This window comes from Coloeus monedula (genome assembly GCF_965178545.1).
Source record: "Coloeus monedula genome assembly, chromosome: 2".
Classification (NCBI taxonomy): domain Eukaryota; kingdom Metazoa; phylum Chordata; class Aves; order Passeriformes; family Corvidae; genus Coloeus; species Coloeus monedula.
This window is the reverse complement of record NC_138782.1, coordinates 68,000,690-68,017,203: the sequence shown is the minus strand read 5'-3', so window position 1 is coordinate 68,017,203 and position 16,514 is coordinate 68,000,690. Positions and strand designations below refer to the sequence as shown.

The window sequence follows — 16,514 nt, the reverse complement described above, 5'->3', positions numbered from 1 at the left end:
GACAGAAAGAAATTACTCTTATTTTACATGAAACTTGAGGTCTGGTAGCTTTAAGACAGACTTCGTTCATCTCATTCGTATATTCCTATACTTCTCAGCTCCTTTATCCATGCAGTGCTATGTAGCAGTGGCTGACAGCATGTCAGCCTGGAAAGTAGTGAGTAGGTACGGCTGACACACTGCTCTATGGTGAGAAACCCAGTCTCTTTGCACACATGCTGTTTCTTGCCTTTCTTTCTAGACTGTGATCTTTTATAGTAGCTCCCAGCCAGGGAAGGTCTGGAAAGATAATTAAAATGCAGCTCCCTCTCTTTTCAAGTGGAGTGGAGAAGTCCTTCTATTTCCTCCTTTACTCTCCAGTTTCCAGATTGTTATTAATGAAAATGAGATGATTTTTCAGTTCCTGCCAATCTCCATTTCATTTTTGGTGAATAGCATAAACTCCTACCTCTGCTTCTGTTTTCAGTTTTTCCAAGCAGTCTTCACGAAGGACTCTCAGGAAGAACTTGTGCACACTTATCAGACAGGCTAATCAACAATTTGTTAAATTTATTCTCCTTTTCAAGACTTTAAAGAGGAGTAGCAGTAGATAAACTGGACTAAACTTGGCATTACCCCTGTATATCCAGTTCAAAAGCAAATAATGCATTTTCTTTAATCTTTGTTTTCTGAAAACAGGGCAATTCTGGCATGTATCTGATCTACATTTAGATCCGACTTACCACATTACTCCTGATCACACCAAAGTTTGTTCTTCATCCAAAGGAGTCAATGCCTCCAACCCAGGCCCTTTTGGTGACTTTTTGTGTGATTCTCCTTATCAACTTATTTTGTCAGCATTTGCATTCATGAAGGATTCAAAAGAACAGGTTTCATTCATGATTTGGACAGGGTAAGTGTTCAAGTCACTCTGCAGTTAAAGCTGGTTAGCCAGGTAGTATGGCAACTCACAAGTTTGTATTTGCACCAACAGATTTGAGTTCAGTATCTCACAAATGCTAGTTGTCCCTTCAGTTGTCCAAATGGCTACTAAGTGGAAGACTGACTGAGAATATAAGGCCTCAGGAACAGACTTTGATCTCTGAAATAACTGTTGGAGTGTTCATTGAGATATTTAGCATATGGCTGAATTAGTGTGAGTTGATGGAAATGGTGCAGGGAGGATGGGAAGTGGAAAAAGCAAAAAGAAAATTCAGGGCAATAACTGACTCATTGCAGGCCTCTGTTGAGTAAAAGCATTTACCTTTCCTGTTCCAGTCTTCAGTACTATAAAGTGGGCTTAATAATACTCTCTCACAGAGATGTTACCTGTGAGGCTTTGTGTGCCCTAGGAGAGGGACTAGACAAAGAAGTGTGAAAGGGGGGCATATGAGCAACCTGATAGTACTATGCTATTAAGGCATTGTTACTTTCTAGGTATTCATAAAAGAGAGCATTGATTTACCCTTCTGCCATAGCAGAACTCTCAATTCTACCATCACACAATTTTTTTATGGCATACATTGATGGATAATTTATCAAAGAGATCAGTATTTTTGAGTGTGAGAACTAGTTTGTTTATGCTATATCACGTAATTTTGCTGGGAAAGCAAATACTAATATATGAAGACAAGTGGTGAATTTATTTAACTTACCTCATTGCACTTACTTTTCAACAGGATGTTAAAAAGGAAAAAAGAAACTTGCAATGTTGTGCAGGTGATGAAAGATATATAATGCAAACTGCACAGTAGCTCAAAATGATAACTTTGATTTCTGAGAAATCTTCATTATGATAAATATGAATCATAGGATAGACATTGTCTAAACAAGTCTACTTGTTTGGGATTTTTTAAACAAAAGCCTTTGCAGAGAGCCTTTCATTCTGTGACTTTAATAAAGTGTATAGTAGTGTTACATGCTAGAATGTAGGTGTGTTTGCAGACTTTTTTGCCTTCCTTATGTTGCTAACAAACCTTTGTTAATCAAGCCTTTTCCTTTTTCAGAGATAGCCCTCCTCATGTTCCTGTGAAAGAGCTCTCCACGAAGTTGGTCATTAGCATCATTGGTAATCTGAGTTCTACAATTCGTAATTTCTTTCCAGATCTTCAGGTTTTCCCAGCCTTAGGCAATCATGACTATTGGCCACAGGTAAAACAAGTTAGAAATTTGTTCATACATAACATACAGGTGTGTTGTTAACTCCTGAGAAGGCAGGTCTGAAAAATAAGAGTTAATTCTGTGTAACTGTTATTCAGGAAAAAGAATTCCACAGTTCTTCAGCTAGCATTTAATATTATAAATATTTCCACGCTAGGACAGAAACTACGTCACTCTCTGTGCTCTTACCTAAGGAAATGTTGTTGCCAGGTAGAATCTGTACATGGCCTGAGGTCACACAAATTTATTTCTAATCATTCCTCATGGCTTAGAACCACCATGTGCCAACGTAGTTAATACACACATACTTTTCCTTACTGTGTATGTCATGCATGTGTATACAGCAAATTAATCTAGCTGAAGTGACATCCTTAATGGACCTGTGAGTCTGCAGTAAGTTTCAAGGCCTCCTGAAAGCCCTACTGGAAATCTGTCAGCTGGCATCACTGGATTTTTTTTTTTTTTTTTTAACTAAAGTTATGGTAGAATTTTTGTAAAGTTCACAGAGTTTTGCCACTACTATTAAAAATATGTCTACTTTTCTTTCCTTATTGGACATTTAGAAATAATCACATTGATGATTCACTAGTTATGTGCAGCTGAGGATGGTGCTTTTTCACTTGGACTGTGCTGAATATTGTTCTTGGCATACTCAAAAGTAAACAGTTGCTTCATTTGTCCTTTAAAGTGTGCCGTGGGTCGATCTGGCAGCACACTGGATCAGAAGCAAATGCTGTCATTGGATGTGAGGGGATCGGAAGGGATGTGAAGCAGGTCAACTAAAGTATGTTGTTTGAAATTCCTCATGGGAATTTAGTAACACCCCTTCACATCCTCAGGGTTTGTATTCAAGCTTTCTGTGGTATTTATTTATTAGACCTGTTAGGGTGTAAGTTGGTGCGGTAGATGATTGTGTGATTGCCCATGTCATTGCTGGAGTTAGCGGTTTCCAAATCGGGGCATAGCAGAGGTGCTGAGAGATGGGACAAAGGAAGTGTGAGAGACAAAGTAACAGCTAGATGTGTATTGGAAGTGTAAGTGCACATACCGAACCGTGCCTTCAGTCTTTTGTGTTCTGTGGTAGTACAGCTTTGGCTTTTCATATGCATTGACACGGGGACAGGTTGGTTCACTAAAAACCAAAGGTAAAGTATTTTGGTAAGTAACACCTTAACTGAAGTGTCATGCAGTGTTTTGTGTTCACTTTGTTTCATTTTTAAAAATGTCTTAGCAGAGAATTGTTGTCATTCAGCAATCTCCTTTGATAGAGGTAAAAAAACCCTACAAATACCTTGTAAACAAAGAATGTAGGGAACTTTTTCGACAAATATGAATTTTGTTTGTGAAATTAAATCTGAAGATAGAAAAAAAGAGTCTCAAGAAGGGCAGATGGGCAGCAAATAGAAAATTGAAACAAGCTGGTAATTGGAATAACTGGTTACTGTTGTTAGTTCTCCCTGCACAAAGCCACTGAGGAGTGTTTCTGTGATACTTTGAAATGGCATGCTTCACCAGTGTACAGAACTGGCATGCTTTTCAGTTACTGTTTGAAAAAGACATGGGATTGGACAATCCCCACTATGGGGTCATTTCAACTTGTTCAATTTTTTAATGTTTGTTTTTTGCTCTTTATGGCATTTCTTTTTTCATATGGATAGGCTTGGCAAATGTCCTGTAGACTGGAAGTGATATGGAGCAAGCCACACACTGTAGGCTGTTCCTAAGCAAGTGTGAAAGCTGTGCACTCACCATGCACCAAAGATTTTTATTGCTCTCTTGTGTTCTGAGCTATCCATCTTAACAACTGAACAGTCCTGGGTGATTTTTCTTGCAGAACATGTTAAAAATACTACTCAGGTTAATCAACCATTGGGATACCTTTCAGATCGTATATTCACCTCGGCCTTTCTGCATAGTCTCACTTGTTTCTCACCCTCGCTCCTGCTTAAAACAAATCCCCAAACTGCTTCTAGCAGTTCAGAGAACACTGACTTGCCTGGGTCCAAAGCACCTCCAGTCCATAACATGGCCTCTTATCTGAGATCAGGTTTTTGCTGTGTCTGTTAGTGGCTGTTAGCTCTGGCTCAAAGCTGTCCTAATAACTCATGTCAGTGCACTGCAATCAGCAAATGTCTCAACAGGTGTCTGATTGCTCTGCTCCTAGACAGAGACTTACTGCCTAAACCTCTAATCATGTAGGTTTAGTTTCAAAGATCTTAGAAAGGTCAAATTTTATGTTTAAGAAAGCATGCACAATTTTTTCAACCCCTGTTTTTTCCTTCTAGCACCAAGACTCCAAGCAGATATTTTAGGAAAGGCAAGGACAGGCTGGTATCTTCCTGTCAGAGTTAGATCAGAGCATGGGTCTTATGTTGTGGCTCAGACTGAAGAGTACTACAGTCCAAATTAGAGCCAGTGGGAGAAAACACTGACAAAACTTTTTCTTGTGCATTTTAAAATGCTTTCTTACGAGAACAACAGGACATCATGGAAACATACGTGAATTTCACCGGAATGCTTCTGAGGGCTGTAGTGGAGTTTTGGGGAGCTGCTATGAAACCCAAGTTGCTTGAAAAAGAAACTTATATTCAAGCTTTTCATCAAAAGACTTTATTTTTAGATTTTCACTTGCCAGTTGGTATATTTACTAATTTTGCAGAATGTATTGTTTTCCAGTCTGCTGTATTCCTAAGGCTTGACATATTTCTGGCATTAGTTTAATAATGCATTAACAAGGCCATGCAATCAGTTCTGACTAAGTTTAGGCATTTGTTCCTGATCAGCAATACTGGATATTCAAAAGTTGTTTTTTTCCCTCTCTTGAATTCCTCCTGGTGATGACTGGATACACTTACATGTTATGCAAGAGGTCAGGCAGGATAATTTGGTGAGTTTTTTGTCTGTGTGTCTGAATACTGACTTAGGCAGGTTCTCCTCTCTCACAGGACCAGCTTCCTGTAACTACCAGTGAAGTTTACAATGCTGTAGCAGATTTCTGGAAACCTTGGCTAAGTGATGAAGCAATCAATACCTTCAGAAAAGGTAAAGCATGGCAGTAATATATTGTGAAGCTGAGGCTTAGAGAATTAATGTTTCTGTGGATTTGTCCTGTTTGTTTAACTAAGTCTCATAGGATGAATCAGAACAATGGATTATCTGTAAGGCTTCTCCTGGAAGAAGTTACTTATCTTTTTGAATGTCAATGCCTATATTCAGAATACATTTATTACTTTCTGATGCAATATTTATCACTTCCTATAAGATGTATAGTATTATCGACTTTGTACCAATGCATGTACATCTTTCTGCTTTCGAGAGCTCATCATACTTTTTAGATGAGGGCATATGATGCACACAAAAACTATATTTTGATGGTAAAAAACTGTTAAAATGTTGTTTCTGTTTTAATGGTGCATGTATTTCAGAGCATATTGAATAGGTGCATTTTTATTCAGGTTATGATAGCACACAGTTGTGGTGATTATACTGGTAATATTTGTGTCCAACTTACTGAACTGGCAGAATATTGATATCGTAATTAGAATTTTTCTTTTTAGCAAAGGACCAAAAAATTCAACCCAATTTCTAATCCACTCAAACATTAGGGATTTTGAAGTTTAATTTGTATTTTTGTGTCCTGAACGAGAGCAAATCTGGGTAAGAGTGGAAGTAGAAACTTGAATAAGGATAATAAAACTCATAGAGGCTGACCTTAAGTTAAATTATATTGTTATACTTCTGTTGCTGTGGCTCCACTGAAGTCCATGAACTGTGAAGTAATACCTATTGAAGAAGCATGCCATGGAGAATTTTGGGAGCAAGGATTGAAAAATGTGATCCTTACTTTTCATCATGTGATGAGTCTGAAGTTAAATGACTTTCAAAGTACAAGGCTACTTAACTCAAACAGTTCTTCCTGAAGGAGCCTGTATTTTTGCTATATTTTAAGAAGTATGGACCTTTAACAAGTACTGTATCTGTCAATGTGGAAGAAATATTACAGGGCACTTCTTGCACGTCAGTTGGATAATTGCATCTAAATACTGCCAAATAAATACAAAGATAATACAGGCAAGAATTAATAAATAATTCAGTGTCACCTTCTAGTAAAATGTGGCTGAAAACTTTGTTAACATGTTATATTGTGGTAAGGTGACTGTGTGGCTTGAATAAGCACAATATTCTATTAGAAAGAGTAAGGTTGGGTATTTTGTTAGTGGTGTACTTTGATTGTAAAGTTGTGCTTTGAAGCCTTTAATTTGTCATATGATGTTGGTCTTATTTTCACAGGTGGCTTCTACACACAGCTGTTTGAATCCAGTAATAGCTATCAACCACTCAGGATAATCAGTCTCAACACAAATTTATATTACAGCCCCAACAAGGTAACTGTGAATATTACTGACCCAGCCAACCAGTTTGCCTGGCTGGAGGGAATACTTGAAACCTCTTCACAAAAGAACGAAAAGGTAGGGATCAGGAACAGAACCTATCATTATTTGTTTCAATTTTGGAAAAAAAAAAAAAAAAAAGAAGGAAGAAGTAGAGATAATGAAAGTATAAACATGGTTCTAGAAGAATAATAACGCTGCCAAAGATACTACAAAATCAAAATTTTATTTTTTAATAATTCTTTCTTTAATATGCACATAATACTGCAACAACTAATAAACTAGCTGAATGAAGTTTCCCAAATTAGACAGTAAAATACCTTTTCTTTCTTGCTATGTAAAATACTGTAGAAGTCAGTTTCTGACCTTTTTATGCATAGCCTTTAATTTTAAAACATACACTCTTGGCCTAAGACAAAAGCTAGCATATTTCATTTGCATTGTAATGCAATTAAAAGTATCAGAAATAGAAATTAGAAAGGAGTTTATCAGCCACAAAACTTAGCCAAGCTGCAGTAATTGCTATGATTTGAGTGTAATAATAACTTGTCTTTTAATATGCAGATTTTTAAGTGAAGGTTTAAGTTGTTGGCTCCTGATTGATTGATTAATTGGTTGGTGTGGGGATTGGATCATCATCTGAGCAGAAGTGTTTCATTTGAAACATGTATACATTTTGCTACAGTGTTGCGATTTTAGAATATGATATTACAGTCAGGAGAAAGGAGAGATTTCCCTTTCTCAGGAAACCCTGCAGCATGTTAGTTGGTGTGTGCAGTTGGCACTGAGTCTCTACCTCGGACAGGGGTTTTAACCAGTTTTCCATGTTTCTGGTGACTCTCTGACTCTCTGGTGCAGGCTCTGTAATACTCAGACAAATTTTTTTCTTCTATCCCCTTGAGATGCCCAATTATAAGCCTTGTCCTAGTAACTTTTTTTTTTTCATTTGAAGTAATTGATAACATTTTCTTTGGCCTAAAATCATGCACAGATTTATTGGAACTTTTTTTTCTCCTCAGTAATATACTAAACTAAATAGTATGAACTTAAGCCATCTTACTTTTGGGATTTTATATAAAAAACTGTCATGATTTACAGCTTTTAGAATGCCATTTCTAAGACAGCATTGTTATGAAACTGTGGTAATCACTTCTAGGTTACAGCTAAGACATTAAGTTTCAAATGAAGGTGCTAATTGTGGTTTCTGTATTTAATTCCTTAGGTGTATATAATAGGTCATGTCCCAGTAGGATACTTGCCATATGCAAGGAATACTACAGCTATCAGGGAGTATTACAATGAGAGACTGGTAAAGATTTTTCGCAAATACAGTAGTGTTATTGCGGGCCAGTTTTTTGGACATACACATAGAGATAGTATCATGGTCCTCCTGGATGAAGAAGGTAATGATGCATGTTGACACCTGAACTTTCTCTTCCTGATTAAAAGCAAATTAATACTTTCTTGCATGTTCTTACTAGTCAGCCTGTGTTATAAATAATTGAAAAAGGAAATTTGGAACTACTGCTATTTATCTGCAAGAATTCAAGTTTCACACACTCCAATTTTATTTCCAAAGAGAACCTTGCAAGGGTGACTGTCTTTTTTTTGTTGAAGTCAGAAGAGATTCCCCAAGCTTCCTATTTTTTTTTTTTTAATGAATGCTTATGCCTAGACAAGAATTTCTAGTCTTTCCTCTCTGCTCTCTCAGTGACATGGGCAAATTATACTAGCCAGTTTCTATTGTGTAATGTGTCAAAGGGAATGTTCTCAGGCCAGCTAGACATGCTCTATATTCTTGTGTTTCCTGCATCATTACCGTGCCTCTCTGCTGAGTTCCCTGCTGCTTCAAAGTTAATTAAGATAAGGGTAAGCAGGAGGCAGGGGAAAGAAAGTCTCTGCCTGTTGCATCTCTTAGATCAGCTAATTTCCCTTCAAGAAAATCACCCACGTTGAAATTTTTGTTTATTGCTTTGAAATCCCTTAGTTCTAAGCATGGGCATGGCCATATGGAGCACTCTAACATCTCTAACAGAAGAACTCTAACAAGTTTTGTCTGCACCATAGAACAGTAAGAGGTTCATTGCTTTGCTTTATGTGAAATACCCAAATGTTAATTGGCTCTTCATCTATGTTTTATATAAACTCATATGAGCAATGCCCAAAATACTGACTAGGTAATACTATTCAAAATTTTTACCTTTTTCCATGGTGTTAATCTCCAGTAAAAAAGAATCCACCCCACTGAAAGAACTGGCTTCTTTATTTATTTATTTTTTAATGATGCTCAATGCAGTCTTGCACCTATATTTTTTTACACTGTCCTATTTGTTCATCAAATCATCATCTCTGCAGCAAATTTCACTGAGGATAGATTGATCTTGGTGTTTGTCATTGAAGTTTGCATGTGCAAGTAACTACTTCCAAATTATTTTAGTAATTTTGCATCTTTTGACAAAATCTAAATAGTAATCAAATACATATTGTGTTTGTCTGTATAGTTTTAGACTGTCTTCTATTCATGACATTTTCCTTTTGACAAAATTCCAGAGAATTCAGGATAAATGCAACATTGCAGCCAACATCAGTGTACTAAAATAGAGCTCAGTTGTATCTTCTCCAGAAGAATCTACTGATTTCCAAACTTTCTAAACTTCTGCCTATATGTGGAGGCTGATCTTGTGATTTCACTGCTGTGATGCTGTCAGAGATGGGAATAGTTAGGGCTTCTTGTTCCACAGAGAGCTTCTCAATGTACCCACCTGCATATTCTGTCTCAATAAAACCCACGAACATCCTCATGTTTCTGTTGCTGTAAAGGTCGGTGTTCACACAGTAGGTGTTGGGCTAGTCAGGGTCAGGTGATGAAACAGACCCTGGTGTTTTTAATAGTATGATAAATACATAAAGCAATTTGTAAAATACAGTATGGAAACAGCAGCTAAAGGTTTTGAATATTTCTTTAGTAGAAATATAGAAAATACAGAGAATTTACATACAGGCAAGACCATTTTGCAATTTTGCACAGGTACGTGAATTGGTGGGGAAGCCTCCAGTATAGACAGGCTTAACTGGTACACCCTGGAGGGGGGTCTGTGGTATTTCACACGGGTTTTGGTCTATCCATCGAAGTATGGCAGTTCACAGTGATATAGCTAAATCAGGTGAAAAAATTACTAATGTCTTTAAGCCAGTCACTCTTGTTTTTGCTGTGTTGGTACTCTACAAAACCATTTATTTGAATAAGAAATGATTAAAATGAAACTGTCTCCTCAACTTCCCTTTTTCTGCAGAAAAGCCAGTCAATTCCTTGTTTGTGGCACCTGCTGTAACCCCAGTGAAGGATGTATGGCAAATGGAGTCCAATAACCCTGGTGTCAGATTGTATCAATATGATCTTTTTGACTATAGCTTGCTGGTAAGTAAAGATTTTAAAGCACTGTTTAAGACTTCAAATATAGTATCAGTAAAAAACTACAGCGAGATGTCCGCCTTTGTATTATGGCCATTGGTGATGGAACTTTGGTGTCTACTCTTAGTTTTTCTTCCTGGGCAAAGGAAAGGAAATCTGAAAGAGAACTTGGTTGGTCTTTCTGTGCCTGCAGAACTACCCAGTACTTTCTCTTCTGTATTGAATATTCTTATGATGTAGGAGCAAAGACAGTCAGAATTTTTCTGGGCAAAATCCTAAAACTATTTGCAGGGAGCTCTGCAAGTTTTAAAGAGGTTCACCTAAATCCTGGTCTTATTTACATACCAATGTTGTTTGCTGATGATAGCCTGAGTTTTGGGATGCAGCCCATGAAATGCTTCTAAAAGGTGTAGAAGAGCTGATAAAGTAAGCACTTTTAACTGTATAACGTCTTTTGTAATCATGCACCTTCCTATATAGAGTCTTTATAGGAAATTTATCTAACATAAATTTAGAAGGAAAATAAAAAGTAGAGAGCTTCTACTTTGTAGTTTCCTGTGATTTTTGGAGATAAAGTGAATCCAGTGTAATTATTCTGGCTATGCATGGCTTAGACTTTCTCTCTGGAATTCAGGATAAAATCTTGACCCTGCCGAGTTCAGTGACAATGCACCCTGCAGTTTTATTGGGACTGGGATTTCTCTCTGGAGACCTATGCTAATTCAGGCTGCTCCTTTCTTGTGCAGATTTCACTCCTGCATCGACATCTCTCCTTTTCCTTAACTTCTCCCTGGGCTGTTCTTTTCCTGTCCGTTCTGCCCCTCAAGCAGTGTCTGCAGAAAGGAACCTTCTGGCTCTCACCCTTTTGCCCCACTCGTACAGCAGTCATGAGTGTTGTGGAGTTTGGACAGGAAAAACCTCTAACACTGCCACTGCTGCCTTTGTGGCTCCTTTTTCTTCTCGTCCCCATCCCCCCACCATTACTGCTCTGCAAGTACCAGCTTTGGGTGTAAGCCCAGCTCTTGGGGTGGGACGTGACCTTCTATTCACATGTGAATAATGAGGAGTGACAGCTTCCTAATCAATATATCACTCCAGAGACTTAATGAAGCAGGGAAGAAAGCAATACAGCGGTGCCTAATTTTTTCTTTCTCTTTTTTTTTTAAACTGTAGGATCTTTGGCAGTTTTACTTAGACCTCAGAGACGCCAACAAGAAAAATGAATCGAACTGGAAATTAGAATACATCCTGACTAAAACTTATGGCATTGAAGACTTGAAGCCAGAAAGCCTATATGAAATGGCCAAGCAGTTGTCTATGCCACACAGCACACTGTTTGAGCAGTATTACAGTAACTACATTGTGAGTTATGACAAAACTATTCTCTGTGAAGACGGGTGCAAGACCTGCCAAATATGTGCAATCCAATATTTAGATTACTCCTCATACAGAGATTGCATCAATCGGGAGGCAACATGGAGATGAAATCTCTGTGCAGTTAATGCAGATAGTGCCTTTAGCCCATGATTTAAAGAACTTGCTTGTTCTCTCACTCAAGTGCTGACATGCTTACAGGGAGCCTGTGGGACTTTTCTACATTTCAGGGGAGCAGTAAAACTCCCTAGATCTTTCTTCTTGCAAATGTGTTTTCCTTTATCATCTAAATAAAAGTTTATTGACTATGTAATAGGGGCCAGATACTTTGCTGTTGTCTCAAGTGAACTGTATGCTCTGTAACAGGTGTCTCAGTGTGTGCAAATAGAAGTTACTTACTCAGGTCTTTGTAAACCCTGTTTCTCAGGGTGTCTAACCATAGGCAATACCATTTCAGGCATGGGATTTTTATGGGGGCAGGTTTCAACCTTCTGCTGTCAAAATTTGCAAACTGAAGTAGGCAAAACCTGCACTTACTGAGACTTGAGTGCAGTTATGTTGTTGATGCAATGCCAGTATTAGATATCTCCCTGTGCCAAGTTTTCCTTGTTAATCCCTCAAACTCACTTCTTCTTAGGGGCATTTTCTAATGATGGCATAAAAAGTGACTTAATAGAACACAAACCTCGATCCTGTAAATGCTTAATTTAATTTTTCAGAATGTGTGTGTTTGCCCAGCATGGAGTATTTTTTTTCTTATGATAGAACTATATACATTAGTACAGCTATCAAGGATTGTGCTGGTATGAGATTTTGCAGCAGACCATTAATCAGGTTTAAACTGACCAACATCAGTAATTGGACATAGCATATATATTCTCTGTGTGCCACAGATACATATGTACTTGTCAGGCTGTTTCTTAGGTTTCCCTTTTTTCACAGAGCAGTCTAGTACTTTGTGTGAAGATTATCACATGTTCAAATTTACAATTGCAGAGATTGCTTCTTCTTCTTAAGGCTAAATAAGTGCACAAGATGATGCTATTAAGATGGTCCTTTATTTGGTGTGTGTATAACCAAGAAGGACCTTTACCCATTTTTCTGCCACACAAAGAGCTATACTTTTGGAAGCTTTGATCAATAAAGTACAACACAGACCCTGCTCTATATTATCCCTGAGTAAGTGGAGCCATAGAAGTGGTTACGAGACAAATCCAATTGATGGGTTTTTATAATGAGATTAAAGCCTTTACTGTAGCAGTTGAATAACTTCCTGGGTTTGTTTCCACCCAAGCTTGAAATATATAGCAGAAAATTTTCAGATAAATTTTCTGAGTCTGTAGCATGCACAACTGTAAATTCAGATACCTCAGATTTGTCATGCATCAATCATCCACAGAGGAAGTGGTTGGTTTGTTAAATTTGCATTCAGAAACAAATCCTCCAGTGCACAGCAGGCAGTCTTGTATTTTAAATTTGGTGCTTGGAGAAGATATGGTGAGCATGTAAACTGTTTAGAGCTATCTGCTCTGCCTGGCCTCAAATGGATCTGGATAAGTAAATAACCTAAATTCACGTGGGCACTGTACAGACTGTGAGTGTACAGACTGTGAGGAAGTGCCATAAAGTTTCTGTTCTGAAAGCTCATGATTCCCTGAGTGTTGGATGTGTTCCTTGGTTGTGTTTCTCAAAACACAGTTATCAGTACCAGTTTTGCAAGAGAAGCAAGCAGAGTTGTGGGTGGATAGCATAAGGGCAATTGGAGCTGGTAGGACAGCTGAGCTTCCTCCAATTTGCCAGATGGATTTTGTTCAGTTCAGTCTTGAGCTTTCAACCATGCTGGTTTGTTTCTGTGGGTTCTGTGGCTTCCATTTAAGCTTAATACCTACAAGACATCCTGGAAACACTATAAAAATTGTCTACTTGTATTCTTTGATTACAGGCTTCTCTATTGCTAAACTTTAGGGAGAGCTGGACCATGATGATTGGTGATTTAGCAGCTACAGAATTCTAGGAAGAGAGATATGCTGCTGATGGGATGTTGGTCATCTTGCTTACTAGATTACTTCTTTTTTTTTGGTGTCTGTGTGTCAGTAGATGTTATTCAATGAACATGAACAAATGAATGCTTGCAAATATCTAAATAGCAATCTATGATCCAGGCATACCTTTGTTTTTTTTTTTTTTTTTTTAATGTGGACTTCAATTGAAGCCAAGAGTTGAGTGGCACCAACCAAGGTGTTTTTTGCTAAAGACAGAGGGTTATAGCCACCAGGGTTACATTTAGCCAGGATATATCTCCCAAGATACATCCTGTTATGCAGGCTGGCATTCTCTGCTTTTCCTGAATGTAACTATAGCCATGGAAGTGCAAGCATAACTAGACAAGAAACATCCAGGAATATGTTTGACTGCACCATCTTGTAACTCCGATGTAAACCAAGGAGAGAGCTTCTAGAAATGCTGCAGTTTAAAATACATGAGATAAATCACATGAATAGCTTAGATACCTAGGCACCATGCCTGGGTATAAGAGGAAATAGAGCAAGACCGTGATGTTTTTGTTTTGGTTTCCTACTTTATTCCTTCATGGATCTAGGCGTGTTCTACAAGAAGTTTGTCCTGTGCTGACAGAGGCTTTTCTAAGGAATCATGGAAAATGCCAAAGAAACATGACCTGATAAAGTAGCTGACTGCTGTAGACCAGATTCCCGCTTCACTTTTCAGGTGATATTTTTATGGCCCCATCTTGAAATGAATTAGGGGGGATATTTGTCAGGCCACATTTCACAGAAAGACAAATTACACCACCTAGTGGAGTAAAAGGGTTTTAATTTATCTGCAGTTGAACTAGAGGTATATAAACAAGGATCTCTCAAATATTCTAGGATGTGACTCCTAGCTTTTGACGGTAACCAGTTTTTGAAGGAAGTACTGCTACTTCTTTGTAGTAGTACTGCCACGTTGCACACTTCTTCTGAGTATTAAATGGTTGCTGGCTTCTAGAGGCCATGTCAGAGTAGGTACAGGTCTCAGCCCCCATCCAGGGAAGAACCGAATCCTGTGGAAGCTTATGTCTACATTAACAGGTACTGCAGCCTAGTAGGAGTGCCTTCTTTAACAGGAGTGTTGGTGCTGAGGAGCTGATCTGACTGCTGCACATTTCAGTAACAGTTGAAGAATGTTAGAGGTACCCTTGAAATGCAGCTCCAGCTGAAGTTACATTTGAAAAAACACTCTCCAAGAGCACTCTGCAACATGAATAAAGGCACATGTGAGGATGATCAATAAATTGTGTTCAAAAGTGTGCTTCTGATCCAAACCAAAGTGAAGGTGCATCCAGATGGACATGTTAATTGCTTTAGATTGCATTCATTAGCGTCTGGATGTGATCTCATCACTTCTGTTGTTTTCACTTGTCAGCCTGAAGAAATGAAGTGACTGGAGGAGATGGGATTGGAGGATATGTGAGTAACATATTGTTAGTAAAATTGATGAGTCTAAGACCAGAAGTACCAAGTACATGTATTCTCTTGTGGTAAAATGGACAAATGATGAGCACATAGCATCTCCAAGGATAAGTATCTAGTTTAATGCTGTATCTAAGTTCCCTCCATGGAAAAAGCAGTCTCAAGAAGGTGAGTTGTCACACTGGTCTAAGAATAAAATAAACCTCGTGGAAGTCCCTCCCATGCCCAGTCAAAAGAAGCTATGACAATGACAATGAAGAAAGGACCTTTCAAGATTGCTTTCCTTCCTTGTTTTGCAAAAGCTGAAGACTAGCTTCTGTATGCTTACCACTAGAGCTTTCAACAAGAAGATACTGCTTTAGGTAATTAACTCATCGTCTGTCAGCCCTAGATTTCTTGTTCTGCTGGAGGAACATCCTACCTAGGAGTTCCACCAGTTTAGTTATTTCCTGGTCTGTAAAGAACTCTAGTGTAAAGTGAATGTTGTTTTCATACTGTGTGTGGAATATCACAGCTGTAGGAACTGAGGAAAAAGACCACGTAGAGAAAAAATAATAAAAAATTTAAAGTACCTTATATATGCCAAATTAGTTTCTGGTGGTTGTAGGAATAGAGAAGGCATGGTACTAAACACTGCTGTTGTGCTACTGATCACTGTCTGTGGGTTCCTGCCAAAGTAGGTATCAGGAGAGTGGTCACATGTAGGATGGAACATGCAGTAAATTGGTGGATGACTGAAAATACAACAAGGGAATCAACTAAAAAAATGTTGAAAGGAAAACTACTGGAAATGTGGCAATCTCAGCCTCCAAGACTTAGTGAAGGAGTGGAAAGAGCATAGACATGCTTACAGATGTGGCCAAATTGCAGCTTTTCAAATTAAACTTATGTTGCCTTCAGTGGTAGGGCTGTATTTATAGACTGTTTAGAAATTTGCTTCTATTATCTGCATGTATCAAATGTCTTCAAGTTTTATCTGAATCTACCTGTCAAATATGCTACAGTTAATTACTGAAATATTCCCCCATCATGCCTTCCAGCTTGCACTGGGTAAGAAAAATGGACACCATTCTCATACCCTATAAACTCTTTGGTGAATTTGAAAGCAACCACTCAGACATCAGGAATAATTGAGCTGGAGAAGTTGCAAATGGGGACCTGGGCAGAAAAAGTTTCTCCCACCCTAGAAAGCATCCTGAGATTTCAGTATTCCCCACTGGAATAAAACCAACACTGGTTTTAGGCAGGGAGAAGTGCACAGTGAGGATTTGCACCTGAGCCTGTCACCTTCCCTCTCAAGCATTTGCTGTGCATTGTCATGGTGTTGACTGTGCTTTCTCCTTCTACCCTGGAACTAAACAACTTTCTAAATTAAAATTTTCATTGGGACTGTTACGTTTATGCAAAAAATTCTGGTAGTGATGCAGCATTTTCCACTGAAACTATTAAGCAATTCTCAAAACTTCTCCCACATGCTATAATGTTTGACACCTTGCCTGTCCAACAGAGTACATGCCAATGGATGTCGATAAAGCTGCAGCAGCTTTATTAGTCCTGAATAGTCTACGTTTTTTGATCATTTGTGCAGATCAGATAATCAGATGGTAAATACTAACTTTGGAGCACTGAAATTAGTGAAGTGATGAATTAATAAAAGAAATTAATAATTCCACTTGAGATTCAGGATTGGGTTTTTGAATACACCTAAAAAGCATTTCTGTGTGACAT

At 38.2% G+C, this 16,514-nt stretch overlaps 1 protein-coding gene across 2 annotated transcripts in view; it reads left to right on the top strand.

Annotated features, from left to right (window-relative positions):
• SMPDL3A (sphingomyelin phosphodiesterase acid like 3A) overlaps positions 1 to 11,656 on the top strand; it is a 12,783-nt gene extending 1,127 nt beyond the window's left edge. For both annotated transcript variants that reach the window (XM_082303386.1, XM_082303387.1), the window contains exons 2-8: positions 679 to 892; positions 1,986 to 2,130; positions 5,085 to 5,181; positions 6,430 to 6,608; positions 7,753 to 7,933; positions 9,824 to 9,948; positions 11,116 to 11,656. In XM_082303386.1, coding sequence (XP_082159512.1) covers positions 679 to 892; positions 1,986 to 2,130; positions 5,085 to 5,181; positions 6,430 to 6,608; positions 7,753 to 7,933; positions 9,824 to 9,948; positions 11,116 to 11,427 — 1,253 coding nt within the window. In that variant the 3' untranslated portion in view covers positions 11,428 to 11,656. The remainder of the gene's footprint in view (positions 1 to 678; positions 893 to 1,985; positions 2,131 to 5,084; positions 5,182 to 6,429; positions 6,609 to 7,752; positions 7,934 to 9,823; positions 9,949 to 11,115) is intronic.
• The last annotated feature ends 4,858 nt before the right edge of the window (positions 11,657 to 16,514 follow it).